At 39.5% G+C, this 24,096-nt stretch overlaps 1 protein-coding gene and 1 pseudogene across 4 annotated transcripts; both read right to left on the bottom strand.

The window, feature by feature from the left end:
- Nucleotides 1-1,559: 1,559 nt before the first annotated feature.
- LOC111341878 (uncharacterized) lies at nt 1,560-18,127 on the bottom strand. 4 transcript variants are annotated; one of them, XM_088759318.1, is made up of 9 exons: nt 16,689-17,267; nt 15,357-15,842; nt 14,239-14,397; nt 13,558-14,049; nt 13,254-13,412; nt 10,781-11,275; nt 9,401-9,565; nt 8,004-8,666; nt 1,560-6,909 (listed from the first exon to the last, which is right to left on the bottom strand). In XM_088759318.1, the coding sequence occupies exons 1-9, from the start codon at nt 16,768-16,770 to the stop codon at nt 6,842-6,844; spliced, it is 2,769 nt and encodes a 922-aa protein (XP_088615444.1). In that variant the 5' UTR covers nt 16,771-17,267; the 3' UTR covers nt 1,560-6,841. The 4 variants fall into 4 exon arrangements, with proteins under 4 accessions (XP_088615444.1, XP_088615445.1, XP_088615446.1 ...); XM_088759319.1 differs by having other exon boundaries at nt 1,560-6,906; XM_088759320.1 differs by lacking the exon at nt 16,689-17,267 and adding an exon at nt 17,947-18,127 and having other exon boundaries at nt 1,560-8,666.
- A 127-nt stretch (nt 18,128-18,254) lies between these two features.
- Nucleotides 18,255-22,939, bottom strand: LOC148730331 (uncharacterized; annotated as a pseudogene).
- Between the last annotated feature and the right edge of the window lie 1,157 nt (nt 22,940-24,096).

Here is a 24,096-nt window from a genome sequence, read left to right as displayed (position 1 = left end):
ATTTTGTAGTAATCAGCTAGATTCTGATATCGGCACCCAGAAATTTCGAATTTCGTAGCTCAGTTCTAAACTTTCGTAAACTAAGAATGGCGTGTCTGTGGTCAGCGTTGTCATCAGTGCCATCTGGCGTGTTGCTCATTTTTCAAGAAGTGCAGTGCAAATTAGTTGGTCAGGGTACTTTTACGTTTAAAACTGGCATTAAAATCACTTAAATGTCTTTTGATCTTTCTTTTTTTTATTTCCTATAATTTTCTATACATGCTACGTCGCCCTAGAAAATTCGAAGACTTTCCCACATAGATACCGTAAACGTGACGTAAACTCACGTTTTCGTAGTTTCATTGTCGGCTGTTATTTTCGGGAAAGGTGAACAACATCCCTAAAAAATTCGAGAGGCTCAAACCACTCCTAGGAAGACCAAAGATCAAATATTTCTAGCAATGCGAATTCGAATAAGTCATTTATGATCACTTTTAAAGTACTCCCGGAAGGATAAAGAGGCATTTCAGATCATTTCTCAGAAAACAGTCCTTGGGTGCCCCTGAATTATAACGAGGAATTCGTTAAACGGAGGTTGGTTAAATCAAAATTTTACTGTACCTTTTTTCAGTAAATGGCTTGAACCCGGGGGTAATATGTGAAGGTGTAGTCTGATCACCCGGACGATCAGACTACACCTTCATGTACCTTTTTTGCTGGGCTAAAAAAAATGGTCTTTATATAGAGGTTGATTACATGGAGGTTCCACAGTAGATACATGAATGAGGGCTTCTCAATTGTTTGTTCATGTTTTGTTAACGTTCTTGTTGAGCACGCTGTTGTTGTGGTTGCTTAAAGATAAAAAATGTTGATGTTGATAGAAACAAGGCTGGGCATTTAACCCCTCGACAGCTCTAGGATCTCCCAGTGACATAGTTATTTAATGTCATGAATGCTTTACAGCAAAAGATGATTCCGAAGAAACCTCAGACAAAGACCCTAGTCGAAATTTTTTTTAAACTGAAAATCGTCAGGGGCGGTGCTGTTTTTTTACACTCCTTTGATGTCTAGGAGTCGTTAAAAGCAGTTTCCAGCCGTTTCCTAGTGATTTTTAGGGGGGTCTTCGTTTTCTACACACCGCGAAGGATGTGTAGAAAACGAAGACCCTGGTCGAAATTTTGTTTAACTGAAGATCTTTTCCTCTTTACACATCTGAGGCCGAGATACCCGTCTCTAGATGTTTATGAGTGATTTTGAGGGGGGTCTTCGTTTTTGGGTCTTAGGTCTTAGGTCTTCGTTTTCTACACACCCAGACATAAACACTAAGTTCTTCTCAAAGACTGATTTTGTCTGTTCAGCAGCAACATAGGCAGCACTAATTCTCCAACTCTCTAACTGCTTCACTTGATCCTTAATCAGGGATACCGAAGGACAGATAACGATAAGTATTGTCTTGGTTCTCCATGATTCATCTTCAGCAACGCTGGCCAACTCCATCTCGACGAATGGAGCCATTTGAAAAATTATAGACTTTCCTGAACCAGTTGGTTTGTTCATAAAAACATCACGTCCACAAATAAAATTATATAAAGCATTGAACTGATCTGAACGTAAATTATCGACTTTAAAACGACGACAACATCTATTAACTACTTCGTTTAGGTCATTAATATCTAAGCTCCGCAATGATTCCGCCATCTTGAAAAATATCCACGCGCGACTAAAAACACGTATGTTACGTCATCAGTATGGAATTTTTGGCCCTGTTGCCCAGATGTTTCTTTCGCGGGGAACGAAGGGAGCGAAAGGACGGCTGCTTTTCTCGGGCTAGATGAAAATATAATTTAGGCGATTTTTTTATTTAGGAAGCGTAAGGAGCCGCTAAGGCATGAAACGGCCGAGGGTCCTTCTATTGAATTTATCGGGTGTCGGATCCCGCGTCCCGAGAAAAATGGCTGCACAGTCTCATTCACAAGGCATCAATCAACAAAAGTTTGTCAGGCTTTTCCGATATTCTGATTGGTTGTCTAGATATTCGCATCTAAAGTTAGAGTAGCGAAAAACATGCGAAGCGTGTTGCGTAAATAGACACCACGGAAAAGAATATTTCAAAAATCATAATTTCCTGACACTCTTTTGTTCGTCATCATTCCAGGAATGTTTTGGCGAAATTTCACGAAAATTGGTCAAATCTACATACCCTATAAATTTGCTCAAAGTGGATGTACTCCTCTCGAAGTCAAATGCGAGATTTTAGCTCCTAAAGGTTTGTAAACAACTAGCGCCGCACCAAGAGATTACCTCGCCTCCAGAAACCGCAAACCAATGAGAAGACGAGGCCTCCTGGCGTCAATGACAACGGATCAAGATTTTCCCGGGAAAAGTATCGCGTAACAGTCACGTTTTCTTTTTATCTTGTTATGTTGCTCGTTTAATAATGTACAAAGTCGGCGAAGGAAAAACCCACGGCAGAAAGGGTAAATCTGTCGCATTCTTCAATTTCTCCATCGGTTTCGTCAGATTCCGACGAAGAATCTTGTTTAGAACCTTCTGTGGTGTTGACTTTAATTTTTAAGCTGCTAGTCCCAAGGATAATCGAATGCTACCGATCTTCAGAAGACGCCGAGCTTGTCGAAGGCTCCTGGTCAAACCAAGAGCCTTTTGTTGCTTTTTTTTTTTTTTTTTCTTTGACAGAATGCTGCCGTTTCTCTCTTCTTTGGGCCTGCTAGTTTTTCTTTTTCTTTACCCAAGGACTCCTCTCTAATTTTGAGTTATGTTTTTTATCCATGAGAAAAGACTTTCCACGAGCAGATAACTTCCACGTGTGGATTTTGTCAAGTGCGCGATGTAAACAAAATATGTAAACGACATGAAATTGCCCCGGGAGGCTCGCCCATTTACGAGATTATGACACCTTCCTGATTTATTAACCTTTATTTGAAAATACGTTTTTCTAAATAAGTCAGACGTTTTTTGAGATTTTAAAAATATTTTTTCTGTAAACGTTTGCTAAAATGTCTAACTTCAATCTAGTCCAAATAAAAAAAAACAATATTTTCGGCACGTGAAGGTAGGTTTTTTTGAACTGGCTGCAAATAATTTTTCCTTACTTTGTCCACTGCAAGTACAACATAAATCTAACATTGTACATTCACTCTTTTTGATATTGAGACGATTTGAGTCGCGTGAAGAGATTGAAAAAAAGTCCTTCTTTGATTTCTTCGGTTTTCTGCTCGTCTGAAGGCAGCCTCGGTCCCATGGCAAGTAAGAACAAAATTCCGCGGGAACGAGGTTGGGTTAAAAGTGTGAATTTAACAGCTTTTCCTTTGCCTTAGAATCTTTAAACAGAGCCGTAAAAGTTAATATGAATAACACGCTCCAAAATTGGACGAATGTTGACGCTGATGCATATGAAATTATTCATATCAGGGCAAACGGCATTGTTAGCGAAACAAAAGGAAAAGATAACAGCTGTCAACATCGTATCAAGAGTCTAACAGAAAACCGATGAGAGCAAAGGGTAATATCTCTTGGCCTCTTTATGACCCTTCTATCGTCTCAATGTCTAAGAAAAACTTATCTGAATTGTTGCGTATAGAGGGAGGCACTGTCATTTTCGGATTTACGGTTTTAGTAAGTTTTTAGATCGATTTTTCGGTTTTTGTGACAAAAAACTTCGATTTTACGGTTTTGGTGTTCATTCCGGATTGCGAATTTCCTTTCTTTCAGCATTTGGTTTTCGGTTTTCGTAAAAAATACTAATGGGATTTTGGATTTGGTATTCGATGTGGTTTTTATTCTTTTTTGCTATTTGGGTTCTGATTTCTCTTCAATCTGAGCGCCTCCACTGATTTCGAATGGCCACGAAACTTCAGTATGCTCCACTTGTCACCACCGTATAGGATCGAGAAGGGTTTTGATTCCTGAATGCTGTGGAAATGAATCGGTTATGACGGGCGGCATGTACTAAAATATAGACGATAGACGATAGGCGATAGGTAACAGACGATAGGCGATAGACGGGATTTTTTTCGGTTTGGGTGTTTTTTTTTTTCTAATAAACCTAAGTGCTCCTCCATATATGATGAATTTCACGTAGTATTTTTCGAAAACAATTGTGTGAAGCTTATCTGAGATAACAGGACTTCAACTGAAACTAGCACCCAAGCATATTATTATGGAAAATACTCTTAAAAAGCGACACCGTAGTTTCTCCCCGACGTGACGAAATAATTTCAAATCTAACACAACGAATTTAATCTATTGAATAGAATCTAATTGAGAGCCCTTTCCGTAAACATTATCATGTCGCAGCAGTTGAATCAAATGTAAACTTATAAACTGCATTATAATTCTGAAACGGCTAAATTTAATTTAATTTATTAAAATTCACCCTGCAGCGAGGCCTTATCTCAATCCTATTTATTTTTTTTTTAATTTTTTTCCTATTTAAATATTTATCCGTTTCCGAGATGCGTTATTTCTTAATACGGTGAACGAGGATTCCTAAAGTTTAATTATCATTTTGGTCTCCTCTACTTTACTTGACCAATTCCTCATTTCAACATTTTACAGTTTTCGACGTAGTACTGCGCTGAAGCAAAGCGAAACGAAACGAAGCTAGTGTGTTGTTAAAAGAACGTAGTTGTACGGATTAACAAATAAACCCGGCAAACAACGTTCAAACCTGCTGGCCTTGAAATGAAAATGTTTATGCCATGTGTCTTAATTTCCCTGCGATCTATAACGTGACGTCACCGCTTATCTCTTCCAAGCTAAAGAATTAAGTTTTGCCATCCTAATCTTGAAAGTGAAAAAATGTCTTGCTGCAGCTTAAAAAAAAGAAAACATTGATCTAATCACGCTCAAAAGATTTCGAAAAAGCAATCATTAGTTTGACTGAGAGTAAACAATACTGATACCAAGAGTTTCCCTTACCTGAAGAAGATCGAGTTTTATTGAAAAACAGGACGAATGACAAAGTTTAAAATAGCACAAGGGCTCCTTTGCTTTGCTTCATCTTCTCATAGAAATGGCTCTGCACGATGATTTCTTGTGTAAACGTAGTAAGGAATACAGCATCGGCTTTAGCCCGAAATGATCTTTGATTAGAGAGGCAAAGGCTTACCTTACGGGGGGTACTGGATGGGGCTTTAAACCGACAACTTGAAACATGTACAAATTGAATATGACATCGTTCGCTCTTGCGATCATTATTATAGCAAACGAACCAGAGTGTAACTGACACTCCGTCACAGTTTGAAATACGTACCTTTTTTTAATCTCGACGATTCACTTGTACATAACACAAAAAAAAATACAGAAGTAACAATGCGAACTTAAACCCAACGAAACTAAAGTACAACGAAAGGAATACGAAAAACCACAGGAAAACACAAACGAAAGCATAACTACTTACAAGAGCTGTACGGCACTCCGGAATAACAACGACTGAATGAAAATTACAACTACGATGTTATATCGTGGATAAAGGCTGAAACAATAGACTAAACAAGGCTACACAATACTCAAAGGCGATTACATGAAACAACGCTGACAAACTTAATTTACATTTTGATAGCGCGAAAAAATACAAACTAATAAATACAGAACTGAACTATCGAGACGAGAACTATTTACACTAATTACGATTAACAAAGACGAACGGCAGAACTGATAAAAAAAAAAAACTCTCGTAGCTACACAGAGCATGGTAGTTTCCATCAAATGCGTCATTGAGAGCTACATCAAACCTCTCGACTGTATTCCCCCTACCCCACTCCCCGAGCGATTAGTGATCATGCGATCCTTGCATCAAATATGAAGTCATTATTTATGATCTTCCGACTTTTATTTCATCCGTTTGTCCGGTGACTGATAAAGACTAAATTTTGGGTAATGGCCTTCGAATCACAGCAATTCCACGCCCAAACCTCTTTTTTGTAAATCAATTCATGAGAGCCAGCCAAGTTCCACTGACTTCCTTATCTTCGGCGGAATGTTTGTTTTATTTCAGAAAAAGTCAGCGTTGGAAATACGACGTGACATAAGGTAACACTTCTAATGGGTGGCAACTTTTAACTATGGTACAACACAATACAACAATACAATACAATGTTCTTTATTTAACGAAGGTGACGTAATTAACCCAATGAGTTATCTAACTTACGGCCTTCACGACAAACCCACCATCCCACCCCAGGGGAGGACATCCATCACACAGTAATCTCGTGTGTGGGAAATTAACGTCTCCTAGACGTCTCCTGCAGGAGACTGGACCTCCATTTATTCATTAGAAAGGTAGCAAATTCTTCTCAATTATTTTAAGACCTTGAGTGTTGGTCCGGTCGGGGCTTGAACCCTCGACCTCCCGCACAACAGTCCAGCGCACTATCCATTGGGCTAACTGGGCGGCGGTATGGTGGCTGCCTTTCGTGACCATTCACTTCTTGCGATGACCTTTGTACGGATATATCTTGTGGAGTATAGGATGGAAGAGTTTTTATGAAAGAAAGAAAGAATTTTTACACCGGACCTAAACAACCTCGTCATCAGTTTCTCCTACATATACTAAAGCAGGAAAGGAAAGAAACGTTTTTCGTCGTACTGGTCTAAGTTTATTTTACCCTCAAACTTTTATGCAAATGCTTTCAATCTAATTTATAAAAAAACAATCTTCAAAAGCGCCTTTCAAGTTCTTTCTCATGTTACATTGGACTCATCCCGGTCACGCATGCGCTTCGCCGTTGGGCGGGAAAATGGCATTTTATTATTCACTGCCGTCGCCGTCGCTTCTAAAATGCAAACTGCTTGGAATCCCAAGCTATGACCTCCATCCAAGCTCCTAGAGGCGGTTAATCCCTTAACACGCTTGCACAGGCCATATTCGATGTCGACATACTCGCCAACCGCAACATCTCCGGAAACCTACTAAGATAAAAGCTAAAAAGGGTGAGTAAAGCATCAAACGTTGTTTGCAAAGGGTTTGAAACTGCTTTCAGAACAGAGCTGTATTTAGAGGAGGCCAGCGTCCGACGGCAGAATATGAACTGCAAAAATTGCACTCGTTAACGTCTAACCTTTTGAAAGAAACGACAACTGGCAACACCTCTGCGTTCACAAGCTAATAAACGACTGAAAGGAGACGGGAAAGATTTCAACTTTCGCTGCTTCGCGTAAACACTATGCTTTCAAGCTAAAAATATACTGTAAGGATATCGGAGAAAATTTATCGTCGGAGTTTATTTTTTTCTTAGTGAAAATTTCATTCATAGGCAACTTAATCTGAGAAGCACAATTCAGATTTCAAAATTGAAGTCCCAACTTGTGAATCTCAAGCAGCCAACGACCAAGTTGATTTGACGTGAACACTAGTAGTGTTCAATTTAGATTTCCGGACTAAAAATCTAACTTGTTCAAATTTTTCCAAAAGACAATTCAGATCTCTTAATAAAGTTCTGAATTGTGAATATTTGCAATGCACATTTCGGATTTCTGTCTGCGGCGTTAAATCCGAAATGCATATTCTTGGCAGTAACACACACAGAGAGCATTCTGCAATACAGTAAGTAGTTTTCTATCGGTCTGGCCGCGGTGAGACTGGGCCTCGAGTCCGCTTTCGTCCAAACCAAGACACCTGAGGAAAGAGAACACTATCGAAGACGATTTCAATAGTGAAGTCTTTTGAAAACGCCCAATTTCTATTGTGGACAGGTGTATACAGATGTTTATCAAAATAATGACGTGAAAAATATCACGTTCTGTCCTTTACATCAGTGTTTTCGAACGTTTTGTGTGGACAATGGAGGTGGGGGTGGGGGTGGGGGAAGGTAATATACCGTATCAATCGATACTGTAACAACGTATTTCTCTTCCTGTTTTAGGGAGTCGACTCCAGTCTCCTTCGTCCTCGTTGCTTGTTGGTCATGTAACGCTTTCTTTGAGAAAGAAAGCGTGCTGTGCGATAAGACCAAAAAAGCTGCGAAGGAGCTGGGATGGAGTCGACTGTTCAACCCGTGACTTACCACAACGTAGATGTTCGCGCATGACTGTTGCGAGATGATGGGGATCCGCCGAACAGTTCTTCTCTGGCACTTGACTTGCATTGCGAAGTGCTTCTTTCCAGTCATGGGCAGCTTCTGTGCATTGCTCAGTCAAGCACCACTTTTCTCCATCGACAGATTCTGATTTCTTAATTTTGATGCAATGTTTGACGGCTTCATCATAAATTTGTTGGATGTTCTTACACGGGTCGCCAGAAATGATTCTTATAGTGGCTGTCTTTTCGGTTATTCCCCAGTGATCGCTGTCTGTCACGCGGATTTGTAAATTAAAGAGTTCACCATCCTTGAAAACAAAGTCTTGCGTTACCCGTATTCGACCAGTAAATCGATGAATGCAGAAATAATTTTCCGGTTTGACTGCGCTTGCCTTCAAGCAGAGATCGACCAAGATTTGGGGGCAGGAACCATGCTGTATACAATGAGAGCCATTTCCAAAACTATGTCGCTTTCGTCCTAAGTCAACGCGTGACTGTAGTGGTTGTGTGACACCATCTATATTAAACACAAATGGCCGAACCAGGGAGGACAGAACTGTATTTACAGTAACATTCGCGACTACCGTTTCGTTGTTGATGTTTTCAGGGAGGAAAACTACTTGGTCATGAATTTGCAGAGGATTTACATCTAAAAAGAAATAGACACGATTATCCAAAAGGAATTATAAAATGTTTGAAGGAAAGGGGAGCGTTTCAAAAATTCAGTAAAATGGAATGAATAGAAAAGTAAACAAAGAAAAAAGCTAAAAAGAGAGAAGATTAAGTGCATTTATAAGAAGGTAAAAGAAAGAGAGGATGGGGGGCGGTGGGTTAAGTTTAAGAACCAGTGCAAGAATTCGTGATCACTAAGGCATGATAATTTTGAATTTTTAAGAGATTGATAATAATAATTGGTATATACCACAGAAGTGAATTGTGCTGTTCGAGCGCGCTGATTGGTTGGTTGGGAAGTGATTAGCAAGTGCTATTCACTTCCAAGCAGCCGAAGAGACAAAATCGCGTGTAAACAATTTAATTTCTTATCATATTTTGGTATATCGACAGAAGTAAACTATTTTTTTTTTGGTTTCTGTGCGGTATATTCTAAAACCACTATTCACCTTTCGGTGAATAACTTTGAAAGATGTGTTGAATTAATTATCTATAGGTTACAAGGAAGATTGATTAAACATTGTGCAACTCTTATTCTTCAGATATGTAATTTTTTAATTCGCTGTTTCGTTTTCAACTAAATCTGTGGATATCTAGTACTTGTGGCAAGCTGGGGAGGTCCTATACTCACCCTAGGTATAAGTTTTATGTTCAGTCTTAACAATAAGTTTTCGCAAAACGATTTCGTTTTAAAACATTGTTGGCGCTCACCTAAACAGTGGGACTCGCTCGACACTCCTGTCTTGTTAAATGTTCGTTTCTCTCCTGGACACTTCTTACACTCCCCTTGGCCTTTCTCATCCTGATATGTGTCTGACGGACATCGGAGACAAGAGCTGCTAAAACCAGGGGAGTAACGAAATCCAGGAGCGCAACCTAAAGAAATAATATCCAGTGAGTACAGGCGGCGTGAAAAAGTACTATCAGTCGATAAATTTACATTATATTAGAGCAGTTTTAAATTGAGTGTCGGAAAAAGAAAACGAGGTAATCACAACTGCCGATCAGAACAAAGGTTAGCGTCATCATCAGCCAATGAGAACTCAAAATAGCAACGACAACCTGCTTGAAGCGCGGGAAAACGAGATTGATCAAGTCGTTATTAGCTTAAAGTTTGCATCTGATTGGCTGAGATGGAGACGCGAGTTCTCCAAGCAAATCACAGGTCGAAGGAAGTAAAACAAATCCAAAATTAATCCAGGATCACTTTCCGTACTCAATTGAAAATTTAAAGGCAAGCGAGCAACAGAAAAAAAAGTAAAATATGTACAGGAAAAATCTTCAAATATGAAACATTGGCTTTGTAATATTTTTACGATCCTCCCCTTATGGGCAATTGAGCAGTCAATTTTCTTTAGTTCTTTAGTCCCCCCTTTTATGCTCTGTTGGCGACGACGGATAAAACGCAGGCTGTCATTGGTAGAAAGATCGTGTTGTATCAGTAAACAAAACACAGACCAGAGCTAAAGCTGTCACTCCATCTGCTAGTTTGTATAATGTTCCATCATTTCCCGGAAGTTTTGAAGGTTTTCACGCTTACTTGCAGGCGCAGATCCATACCGGTTTCCACCGTTTTACGGAAATAGGTGAGAATTTTCATAATGAAAAAAATAAACAGATAATTATATATTTTCAATAAATTAAAGTGCAAGTTGCTGCAACTATATCTTCTGACTGACTCAAAAAGCCAGGAAGGGGCACTTCAGGTAGTTAAAATTGAAAACGTTTCCCAGGGGAGCATGCCCCCATACCCCCCTTGGAGCTTGTGCCTTCGGCGCTCGTTTTGCAGTAAATCGGTGAAAATTTTTCCTAGATCCGCGCCTGACTTGGATTCTCATTTCAGTACGTACAGCAATAAAGCTCACACACAGCAAACGCTCGAATACCTAATGTGGTTTCGTGTTCAAAAACAAAACAGAAGAAAACAGGAATGATGAAAAATATAACCAAACTGGCCTAACTGTTGATAATACAAATCGTGGTGTCAGAGCAACTGCGATTCTAACTAATCACGGCAATCTTTGGTCATTGCAGTGAAGTGAAATTACACCGTCGTAAACAACGAAAAATCCAAACGTCTTCTTTACTTACCACATTTAGTACTCGACACTTTAACTGAGCCCACGGCACAACAGGGTGGCGGTATATTCTTGCCACAGCAGGATCGCTTATCTGATATGGTGGATACATTATACTTGTTATACCTGGTGCCATTTTGGAATATACTCGGAGTCTTGCTCTCGACGTCTCCCTTATATTTTCTCGTCAGGGTACTTATACAAGCTGTAATCTTTGTTGAAACTTGACTATCTATCACATTCGTTGTTGCTGTAAATATCATTGGAATTCTAAAAAAAATACTTTTCACTCCCGGCAGAGAGCTGAGTATATCTTTAGTAGCGAACACGACATCACTGCAGTTTGATTGAAGATTAAGAAGTTCGGATGCTTGTCCAAAAAGAGAAGAAAACTGCGCTTTGGTGTGTGTTATGGTGCTATTTGTGAGCCCTCCGTCAATTTGATAGTGAAATGTGATGTCGACTTCGTAGCATCTAATGATGTCATAGTTACCAATCAGAGAAGCTTCTGAAATCAAAGAAAAGGAATACTATAAAATGCATGGTTCATTCATAATTGTGGTCTAAACGAATAAGGGAATGGGTATAATCACTTTGAAAAAAAGAGCAGTTTTCGATTAAGCGTCATAAAACCAGAACCAAAGTTATCCCATCGACCGATTAGATGAAAAGGTTCAAATTTTCATTAGCTAAATTCTTGAAGCGCGGGAAGGCACGAATGACCAAGTCGCTATTGTTTTCAGTTTTAAGTCTGATTGGTTAAGAGGATGGCGTGGGATTTCTGGACCAATCACAGGGCAAAGTTTAGCAGAACCAAGGCAAAGATCCCGATTAAAGATTACTTTCGATGCTGAATTGACTATTTCTCTATGTGCAATAACAGCAAGGCTGTTTACAAATTGATTGGAGAAAATGAAAGTCAAGGGTGGGTCTTTAGAAATCTCTCAAAGAAGAAAGACCTGTTCCTCTAACTAAACAAAGCCCTTATTTACCGAATGGTATTGTGTTCCCATATTAAGGGTAATAACACTGAAATTTAGCAAATGCTGTATGCTCCCTACGGTAAATCTCGTTTCTTGAAACTTTGCTATTGAATAAGTATCCTCGCCTAATTTCTTAACCCTATCACGTTCATTATTGGTTTCTCTTGACCACTACAAGTAGTTCAATCAGGAAAAGAGTATATTTTTGTGACCAGACAATCCGTCGGTCGCCTAATAAAAATATAAAATGGTGCTACCAGATAGTCGCGCCTCATGTGTGTATGAAAGGTTTAGATAGAGATTCAGCTTGTGTAATAAGTATTGTTGTCGTTCACGATAAAAAAGAAGTCATCATATAAATTAGCTAAGTTAATTAGCTACAAGCTTTTTGTTTGGATTTGAGTGGATTTCGAACTGTAATAATTCGATCCTCAAAGACAATGAAGAATACTATGATATAATGCAAAACATCTGCTTGTCAATTTCTTTATCTACTTGACGAAAATTCCACAAGTTTCTAACGTTTACCCAGCAATTTTGTGTGATTGGCTTCTAGTGTAACAACCAGCAGCTTTCATGAATTAAATTCCCTGTTAGGAATCGAACGCATTATAAAGGGAATGCCGGGAAAGTGTTCGATTGGATCTACAGAAAACAGTTTACTAGTAAGTTTCCGCGAATTTACGAACAATTTGGTCGAAGGCATCTTCGGTGTATTGTTCTGTTTCTTATACTGCTACACGACGCAGGAATGATGGGGAACAAGGCACCATCAGCGCTTGAAAGCAAATGTTAGCGAGAAATTTCGTACAGGCACTCTTAAATTAGGTCAGGCTATCATCCAAACCCGGGCTTGAACTGAGAATTCATTATCCAAACATTACATTGAAATCTTTAGTCTCGACATGTAAATTTGTCGGTAAAATTGTCGGTGATGCGCTTTTGTAGTCGAAGAAGTAACATCCGGTGAGTAAGGGCGGCCAGAAAAAGTTCAGTCATTCGACATTTTATCAAAGCAGTTTCCAACTGAGTGTCGGAAAACAAAACCCAAGGAAATTACAACCACCAGTCAGCAAAGCTTAACATCAATCATTTGCCAATAAGAACTCAAAGTAGAAACAGGCAACCTGCTTGAAGCGCGGGAAAGCGCGAGTGACTAAGTTGGGATTAGCTTTAGTTTTTCATTTGATTAGTTGAGACGGTGGCGCGAGTTTTCTGGACTAATCACAAAAGCTCAGAAAGAAGTAAAACAAAACCAAAGCAATGCAGGATTATTTTCGATACAAGAGGCTAGCAAGCAACAGCGATAACTGTTGATGATCCGGGGACCATCTATAGAAAAAAAAAAGATTAAAAAAGTAAAATACATACAGGAGAAGTCTTTAAATCTGAAATATTACATATGTATAGATTATTTTATGCTCTTTATCCCCACTGGATATTAGATTGGAAACTACTAAAGAGAGAAAGTGTTTCAGCACAGTTTTGTTGCTGTTGTCACACCTGTGCAGTTGGCCTGGTTCGTCATTCCTGTTTTGCCAAATGTTTCTGTATTAACTGGACAAGTTTTACAAGATGTTCGTCTTTGTTCATCCTGATAAGTGTCAGCAGGGCAAGGGAGACAAGAACGGCCGGTGACGAAGTGAAATCCAGGCAAACAACCTGAAAAAGTAATACAAGTAGTCTTAAACGTTTGAGAAAAACACAATAGTTGTTTTTCATCGTTTGAATGTCTATTACCCCCCCCCCCCCAAAAAAAGCAAACACAAAAACAAAACAACAACAACAAAAACACCAACACTCTTACCGCATTTAGTACTTGACACCCTGTTTGAGCCAACGGCACAGCAGGGCGGCGGTATATCTCCACCACAGCATGACCTCTTCTCCATGGAAGATGGCTGGTTAATTTGGTATGTGGCGTTGTTTTGGACAATTTTTGGAGCGTTTTGGTCGATATATCCCTTCAAAGTAAAATTTACAGCGTTTATGCAGGTGGTAACATTCGAAGCCACTTGATCATCAGCCATGTGATTTGATGCTGTATAAGTAACTGGTACTCTGAAGTAAACATGGCTAACTCCTGGCGGAGATGATGTTACATTTCCGACTGTGACATTCACCCCATTGCATTGTTGAAGATTAAGATAAAGATTGCTGAAAATCAGAAAAGAACTGTAAAACTCCACTGTGATATTTCTGATGGCGTTAGTTGTAAGGCCTCCAGGGATTTGGTAATGGAATATGGCGTCTACCTCAAAGCACCGCTTCACGTCGTAGTTACCAATCAATGGAGGGTCTGCATGGTAAACACAAAATACTTTGAACTTGATGCTTATTAAGAGAAATAAAAAACGGAACGGCTATTGGAAGGGTATATCCAGGGCAGAGAGAGGTTGGGAAGCTCACTCCGCCCTGGTACATCCGAGCTCATGTGCGCTCTTTCTATCCCATCTTACAGACACATTTCATGATATTGCGGGCTCACCTGAGCAGTTGGAATTGCTGGTCATTCCTGTTTTTCCAAATGTTTGTTTTCCTCCTGGACACTGCTTGCATGAACTTTGACCTTGTTCGTCCTGATAGGTGTCTGAAGGACAACGCTGACATAAACTGCCAGGAACAAAATGGAAGCCTGGCAAACAACCTGAAGAAAGGAGAAAAACTGGGCTTAGGTACTAAGAATTATTTATTGCCAGGGAGTAGAGGAGGGGGGTTGGTCGGAGGATGCTTGTCGTGTCTCAATAAAATTGACTCGATCCATCCTAAGGCTTTGTAATATTCTTACGATTCTTCCCTCATTGGCAGCTAATTGCCCCCCTTCCCCCCATGTGAGCCATTTGTTCCAACTCAAAGTCGTCCGCCCCTCCCTCCAAACAAAATCCATACGTTTCATTGATTTACCACATTTAGCACTGGGCACATTAACTGAGCCCACGGCACAACAAGGCGGCGGTATATTCCTACCACAGAAGGGTCGCTTAGCTGATATAGTGGATAAATTATACTTAATTGTCAAGGTGGGTGCCATTTTGGGTCATAATTACGCGGAGTGTTGCTGTCGACGAATAGCTTAGTATATGTTGTCGTCAGGGTATTTATACAAGCTGTAATCTTTGTTGAAACTTGACTATCTGCCATATTCGTCGATGCTGTGATTATCTTTGGGGATGGGGGAGAGGAGGGGTGGTCGTAGGGTGTCATAAAAAAATACCTTATCCCTCCAAAACACTTTGTAACATTTTTATGATCCTCCCCTTATTGGCAGTTTCGTGGCAGTCAATATTTTATAGTCCTCCCTAAAACTCTGTTTGTAGCCAATGATGCCCCCCCCCCTGAAGGCCATTATATCTAGAGATATCTTAAGCACTCAAGTAGTCGAGAGAAACACGTGACGTAGTCACGCGTTTTCTCCCACAATTCTTTCGTACTCTGGCCGCTTCCTACGTGGTTTCCGACAGAACAGGACATAGTCAAGACTTCTTTATTTGTTAAATGTTCCACCTTCGTACCTCCCCCCCTCACCCAGGTGATAAAATAATGACTTGTTCCTGATCCAAGGTCAACTGCAAATAAAAATATACAACACGCGTTGTCTTGACTTACCACATTTAGTACTTGACACATTAACTGAGCCCACGGCACAACAGGGTGGCGGTATATTCCCACCACAGCAGGATCGCTTAGCTGATATAGTGGATAAATTATACTTGCCATAGTTGGTGCCATTTTGGGTTATACGCGGAGAGTAGCTGTCCACGATTACCTTAGTAGATGTTGTCGTCAGGGTATTTATACAAGCTGTAACCTTTGTTGAAACTTGACTATCTGCCACATTCGTTGATGCAGTGAATATCATTGGAATTCTAAAAAAAATACTTTTCACTCCCGGCGGAGAGCTGAGTATATCTTTCCTGGTGATCAGGACACCACTGCACTTGAGAAGGGCGGGAACTTGTTGGAAAAGAAAAGAAAACTGCACTTTGGTGTTTGTTATGGTGCTATTTGTGAGCCCTCCGTCAATTTGATAGTGGAATGTGACGTCGACTTCGTAGCATCTCATTATGTCGTAGTTACCAATCAGAGAAGCTTCTGAAATCAAAGAAAATAAAATTATAAACTACATGGTTCATTAAAACTTGTAGAGCAGTTTTCAATTCAGTGTAAAACAAACAGAACCAAAGTAATCCTTACGATCAATAGAGAAAAAGGTTTACATTGACATTGGCTAAATTCTTCAAGCGGGAAAACACAAATGACCAATATATGGTGCACGATCCTCGCAGTAGATAGCGCTATTTAAGCAATAGCGAAAATCAGACCTGAAAAAAATCAGGCCTGTACGGGATTCGAACCACTGACCTCTGCGATACTAGTGCAGCGCTCTACAATTGAGCTAACAAGCCAACTGGGAGCAGGCCGTTAAGCTGATTCGTAATAAACCCGTGAAAGTGATAAATCAGATACAATGAAATATATGAAGTTCATATATTTTGAACTGCGGTATTAGATACATATGGTGCACGGTCTGATTTTCGCTATTGCTTAAATAGCGCTATCTACTGCGAGGATCGTGCACCATATCTATATAATACCGCAGTTCAAAATATATGAACTTCATATATTTCATCGTATCTGATTTATCACTTTCACGGGTTTATTACGAATCAACTTAACGGCCTGCTCCCAGTTGGCTTGTTAGCTCAATTGGTAGAGCGCTGCACTAGTATAGCAGAGGTCAGTGGTTCGAATCCCGTACGGGCCTGATTTTTTTCAGGTCTGATTTTCGCTATTGCTTAAATAGCGCTATCTACTGCGAGGATCGTGCACCATATGTATCTAATACCGCAGTTCAAAATATATGAACTTCATATATTTCATTGTATCTGACAAATGACCAAGTCGCTATTGTTTTTAGTTTCATATCTGATTTCTTACCTGTAGTCGATTGCCTTGGTATGACGGAGAAAAAGACGAATAAAGTTAAAAATAGCATCAAAGTTCCCTTCGCACACATCATCTTTCCAGTGGTTTTCAGTTCTGTGAACAGCAGGTCTTTAAGAAAACGTATTTCAGAACACCAATTAAAGCGGAAATGACGTTTAGGTGCTTTCCGTAAAAAGGAAAGGGGATTGTCTCAAACCGACTCAAACAATTGAACTTGAAACGCGAAATAAATCCTAAGCTCACGCAAACTTTACCATGCCAATAAAACCGGAGCATTTTAGACAAGTTTTTTTTCTTTTTTTTTATTATCATTTTATGAGTAACGACTTTTGAAAGACAGGCACTTCTCGAATACAGTCCTCGGAGAATGAGTGCTTTTGCGTTACGAAAATTACACATCCCCCTTCACACAAACAGACCGGTCATTTTCAGATGTTCGTCAAGAATTTGTACAAAGTTTGTGCTATCAGCGTTTCGTCTTGTTTCATTTTTGTTTCATCTTGATTCATCCTGTTTCGTTTTGTTTCATCGTTTCATCTTGTTTCATCGTGTGAAACCTCGGGGTACGTGACATTGAGTACTCAGCACTATGGCTGAGGGACAATATTAACCCCTCCCCCCTCCCCGAGTGATTAATGATCATGCGATCCGTATATCAAATATGAGGTCACTCTTTATGATCTTTCGACTTTTCTTTCATTCCTTTGTCCGATAAATAATAGACTAAATTGTGGGTAATGGCCTTCGAATCACAGCAATTTCTCGCACAAATCTCCTCTTTGTAAATCAATTCATGAGAGCCAGCCAACTTCCACGGACTTCCTTATCTCCGGTGGAATATTTGCTTTATTTGAGAGAAGGTCAGCGATAGAAATTTTAATATGACGTGACATGAGGTAACACTGTTACAAAATGCCTTCTCATTACAGTCGAAGCTTTCCAAGCAACCACTTCTCGTGGGTGGAAAGTTGTCTTTTTTACAAAGGTGGGGTCTTTTAAGCGATCACCTTTCCTTTGTACGGGTTTATCTTGTGGAGTCTGGTACGGAAGAGCTTTTGCACATAATTTTTCGCCCGGGACCTAAACAACCTCGTCATCAATTTCTCCATTTTGAAACTTCTTCATAACTTCTACGTATACTCAAGAAAGAGAGGAAAGAAACGGTTTTTGTGGTACTGGTTCAAGTTTATTTGCTCCAAAAACTTAATGCAAATGCTTTCAATCCAGATGTGTAAAAAGTAACACTTACCTTTCAACCTCTTTCCCATGTTACAGTGGACTCATTCTAGTTACTCATGCACTTTTCCATTGGGCGGTAAAACGGCGTTTTATTTGCCACAGACGTCGCCGTCGCTTCTAAAATGCAAATGCTTAAAATCCCAAGCTATGATCCCCCAGCAGGCTCTTCGAGGTGGTTAATCCTTGACACACTTGCCCAGGTCATATTCGATGTCGACATACTTACCAACAGCAACAGCTCCAGAAACCTTCTAAGAAAAAAGCTAAAAAGGGTGAGTAAAGCATCAAACGTTGTTTGCAAAGAGTTTGAAACTGCTCTCAGAACAGAGCCGTATTTAGAAGAGACCAGCGTCCGACAACGCAAGATAAACTGCAAAAATTGTACTTGGAAACGTCTAACACGTGGAGAGAAGCGACAACTGGAAAAACCTCTGCGTTCGCAAGCTGATGAACGGCTAAAAATGGAGACGGAGAAAAGTTCAACCATCGCCGTTTCCCGTAAATACTATACTTTTAAGTTTAAAAGATGCTATAAGGAAATCTGATAAAACTTGTCATTAAAGTTTTCAGTCGTGAGCAACTTAATCTGAGACACACAATTCAGATTAAAAAAATTAAAATCCAACCTGTGAATCTCAAGAAGCTTACGACTAAGTTAATTTAATGTGAACACCAGTAGTGGTCAATTTAGACTTCCGAACTGAAAATCTAACTTGTTCAAATTTTTGCAAAACACAATCAGATCTCTTAATAAAGTTCTGAATTGTGAATATTAATAATGCGCATTTCGAATTTCTGACTGTGACATTAAATCCGAAATGCATATTTATGGAAATAACACACCTCAATTAACATTCTGCAATACATTGAGTAGTTTTCTAGTTGTCTGACCGCGGTGAGACTGGGCCTAACATCCGCATTCGTCCAAACCAAGACACCTGATGAAAGAGAACACTGTCGAGGACGATTTTAACAGTGGAGTCTTTTAAAAACGCCCAATTTCTATTGTGGACAGGTGACTACAGATGTTTTTCAAAACGATGACGTGAAAAAAATCACATTCTGTCTTTACATTAGTGTTTCCGAGCGTTTTTTGTTGACAATGGGGGTGGGGCGGGGGAACGTAATAAACTGTATCAATGGATACCGTAAACAACGTATTTCTCTTCCTGATTTAGGGAGTCGACTCCAGTTTCCTTCGTCGTCGTTACTTTTTGGTCATGCAACTTTTTTTCTGAGAAAAAAAACGTGTTCTGCAGTAAGACCAAAAAAGCTGCGAAGGAGCTGGGATGGAATCGACTGTTCAATCCGTGACTTACCACAACGTGGATGTTGGCGCATGACTGTGGCGAGATGATGGGATCCGCCGAACAGTTCTTCTCTGGCACTTGACTTGCATTCTTAAGTGCTTCTTTCTAGTCATGGGCAGCTTTTATGCACATTTCAGTCTAGGACCACTTTTCTCCATCGACAGACTCTGAATTCTTGATTTTGATGCAATATTTGACGGCTTCATCATAAATTTGTTGGATGTTCTTACACGGGTCGCCAGACATGATTCTGATACTGGCCGTGTTTTCGGTTACTCCCCAGTGATCGCTGTCTGTCACGCGGATTTGTAAATCAAACAGTTGGCCTTCCTTGAGCACAAAGTCTTGCGTTACCCTTATTCGTCCAGTGAATCGATGAATGCAGAAATAATTTTCTGGTTTGACTGCGCCTGTCTTCAAGCAGAGATCGACCGAGAATTTGGGGCAGGGACCATGCTGTATACAATGAGAACCAATTTCAAAACTACGTCGCTCTCGCATTAAGTCAACGCGTGACTGTAGTGGTTGTGTGACACCATCTACGCTAAACACAAATGGCCGAACCAGGGAAGACAGAACTGTATCTACAGTAACATTCACGACTACCGTTTGGTTGTTGATGTTTTCAGGGAGGAAAACTACTTGGTCATGAATTTGCAGAGGATTTTCATCCAAAAAGAAAAGGAAACGATTATCCAAAAGAAATTCTACAATGTTCGAAGGAAAAGAGAGCGTTTAAAAAATTCAGTGAAATGGAATGAATAGAAAAGTAAACAAGAAAAAAAGCAAAAAAGTGAAGATGAGAAGGTAAAAGGAAAAAAATGGACGGGATGGGTGGGTGGGGGGTTTAAGTTTAGGAACCAGTGGAGGAATTCGTAACCAATAAGACATGATAATTTTGAATCTTTTAAGAGAGCGTGTAAAGATGAAATAATCCGATGTAATAAGAAAAATCCAGGTCCCCTGATGGGATTTGGTCGCGGAGGGTCGTGGGTTCAAATCCCATTGGGACCTGGATTTTTCTTATTACATCGGATTTTTTAAGAGACTGATAATAATAATTAGTATATACCACAGAAGTGACTTGTGCTTTTCGAGCGCGCTGATTGGCTGGTTCGGAAATGTTTAGCAAGTTCCATTCACCTCCAAGCAACCGAAGAGAAAATCACCTGTAAATAATTTAGTTTCTTATCATATTTTGGTATATCAACAGAAATAAACTATTTTTTTTTTGGTTTCCGTGTGGTATATACTAAAACCACTTTTCACCTTCGGTGAATAACTTTGAAAGATGCGTTGAATTAATTATCCATAGATCACAACGAGGATTGATTGAACATTGTGCAACACTTATTCTTCAGATATATATATATATATATATATATATATATATATATATATATTTAATACGCTGTCTCGTTTTCAACTAAATATCTGTGGATATCTAGTACTTGTGGCAAGCTGGGGAGGTCCTATACTCACCCTAGGTATAAGTTTTATGTTCAGTCTTAGCAATAGATTTTAACAAAACGATTTCGTTTGAAACTTTGTTGGCGCTCACCTAAACAGTGGGACTCGCTCGACACTCCTGTCTTGTTAAATGTTCGTTTCTCTCCTGGACACTTCTTACACTCCCTTTGGCCTTTTTCATCCTGATATGTATCTGATGGAGATCTGAGACAGGAACTGTTAAAACCAAGAGCGAAACGAAATCCCGGAGCACAACCTAAAGAAATAACATCCGGTGAGTAAGGGTGGCCTGAAAAACTTTAATCAATCAAAAAATAGACATTACATCAGAGCAGTTTTCAATTGAGTGTTGGAAAACCATAACGAGGAAATCACAACTGCCAATCAGAACAAAGGTTAGCTTCATCATTAGCCAATGAGAATTCATAGTAGAAACAGGCAACCTGCTTAAAGCGCAGGAAAACGCGAGCGACCAAGTTATGATTGGTTTTAGTTTTGCATTTGATTGGTTGAGATGGTGGCGCGAGTTTCCTGGACCAATCACAGAGCGAAGTGGAGCAAAACCAAAGCAATGCAGGATCATTTTCGACACTAAATTGAAAATTTGTTTTGGAGGCTAGCAAGCAACAGTGATAATTACTGATAACCCTGCGAGTCTGTGATCATCTATAGCAGAAAAAAGGATAAAAAAAGTCATAGAGGAAAAATCTTTAAATATGATTTGTTAGTACTGCATACGATTTTATGTTTCCCTAATAACAGTCAAATATGAATCCCCTATTTGGATATCAGAGTGGAAACCACAAAAGAGAGAAGGTGCTTCAGCGCAGTTTTGTGGTTGCCATACCTTTGCAGTTGGCCTGGTTCGTCATTCCTGTTTTGCCAAATGTTCCTGTATTAACTGGACAAGTTTTACAAGATGTTCGTCTTTGTTCATCCTGATAAGTGTCAGCAGGGCAAGGGAGACAAGAACGGCCGGTGACGAAGTGAAATCCAGGCAAACAACCTGAAAAAGTAATACAATTAATCTGGGACGTTTGAGAAAAACACAAAGCTGTTTTCAATTCAATTCAATTTATTTATTTGTTAGCAATACAATATTATCACAGTCCTAGGTGACCCGCAATTAGCAAGCTATTCTAGGCGGGCCACCCTTCTAAAACAAGTGCTGTCTCTGCTAATGATCACATACCGATACAATTAAACAAAGATAATCATTAAATAAAAATACAATTGTTAAATAAAATAAAATAAAATTAAGTCCGTTGAATAATTAAATAATCAATTGCAAAGTTATCAAGATATATAATACAATTGAACAAGACTTAAACGAAGAGTTACTTTATCAAGAGATATTTACAAATTTCTGAGCAGCGTATATCAACATTCATCTCCTCATTTTCCAAAAGTTTTAGACCATAAGACAAGATGTCTTAACCTGGCAATTATACCAATTCCTTTACTAACTTTAGATGAGAGCACAACAGGGTGGCGGTAGACTCCCACCACAGCATGACCCGTTCTCCATGAAAGATGGCTGGATAATTTGGTATGTAGTATTGTTTTGAGCATTGTGTGGAGCGTTTCGGTCGATATATCCTTTCAAGGTGAAATTTGCAGCGTTTATACAGGTGGTAACATTCGAAGTCACTTGATCATCAGCTATGTTATTTGATGCTGTATATGTTACCGGTACTCTGAAGTAAACATTGCTAACTCCTGGCGGAGATGATGTTATATTTCTGATCGTGAGAATTACGTCATTGCATTCTTGAAGAGTTAGGTAAAGATTTTGAAAAATCAGAAAAGAACTGTAAAACTCTTCTGTGATATTTTTGATGGTGTTAGTTGTAAGGCCTCCTGGGATTTGGTAATGGAATATGGCGTCTACTTTAAAGCACCGTTTTACGTCGTAGTTACCAATCAATGGAAGGCCTGCAAGGTAAACACACAATACTGTGAACTTATGTTTATCAAGAGAAATAAAAAAACGGAACGGATATCAGAAGGGTATATCCAGGGTGGAGAGAGGTTGGGAAGCTCTTTCTGCCTTGGTGATCTGAGCTCATGGGCGCCCTTTCTATTCCATCTTACCGACAAATTTCCTGATATTGCAGGCTCACCTGAGCAGCTGGAATTGCTGGTCATTCCTGTTTTTGCAAATGTTTGTTTTCCTCCTGGGGGAGGAGGGAGGGGGATCCTTATCCCGTTCCACGTATGCATTTTAGAAAAATTAACCCGTTACGTATTCTTTAAACAGCATTTTACCCGTCAAGAATTTAAAAATTAAAACTTCCAATCTTTTTACTTATCTTTAAGGTTTCAGGGAAATCTTATATATATACAAGCCGAGGTTTCTTAAGAAAATGAAGTAAAAATCCACATTTCGCGTTTGGGGAGGCAAATCACACCTCATGCGAGTTGATAAATTCACGAATCACGCTCGCCTTTCTGTAAAATTCACGCGTCACAGTTAAATTTTGGCTTCAACCAAACGTTACATATAAACCCTTTGCCAACCATTTTAAATGATTCATGATATCTTAACAAGCTACCAAAACCGCTGCAAGTCAGAAATATTCCTACCCGTCACAGAGAAGATTAAAAACCAGACTCTGAGTTGAAGAAAAACTTAAAGAGTGTCAATCGTAACAAGGAACACCAATATTAGTGTAATTAATAAGCTGGAGTCAAAGGACCCTAACTTGACCACCTGCCTCTCTGAAAGCGAGCTTCGCCATACAGTTATGTTCAACTCACAGTCTACTCCGTGTACAGCCGCCCCCTTGCCTCGAAAAATAAAAAAAAAGAGAAAAAAAAATCGGCAAGGGGCCTCAGAATGTCTGGCTTGTAATTTCTCCTCGCGGTGTCACTCTTAAATCAGATACAAAAGCAACGAGAATAAGTATAGATAATCGCATGGGGCCGAGTAAAATTAAGGATTAATATCACGCGTGTTTTCGGAAGTTGCTGAAATTGCCTGAGTCGCGCAGCGACGAGGGCAATTTCTGAAACTTCCGAAAACATAAGTGATATTAATCCTTAATTTTACGAGAAACCATGTGATTACTTGTTCACAATATAAGGGGCAATATGTTTTCTTACTGATCTCGCGCAAAACGGGACGCCATTGCTACAAAACAAACAGAAATTTCTTTACCTTGGCAGCCGTTGCTAAGCGATTTTCAGCCAATCATTTTCAATTAATTTTGCCCGGAGCAATTACAAAAATTAAGAAAAAATGCCCTTTGTCTTGACCAATCAGGATTCAGTAGTTTTGCCCCTTATATGATAAAGTAAATGATCACCATTTTAAGGAGCTCCAGTTTGTCAATCAAATTCTCCTTGTCGGCATCATAGGAAATGTAGAGAGAGCGGTG

This window comes from Stylophora pistillata, chromosome 5, assembly GCF_964205215.1.
Source record: "Stylophora pistillata chromosome 5, jaStyPist1.2, whole genome shotgun sequence".
Lineage (NCBI taxonomy): Eukaryota > Metazoa > Cnidaria > Anthozoa > Scleractinia > Pocilloporidae > Stylophora > Stylophora pistillata.
This window is presented reverse-complemented; position numbering and strand designations above follow the sequence as displayed.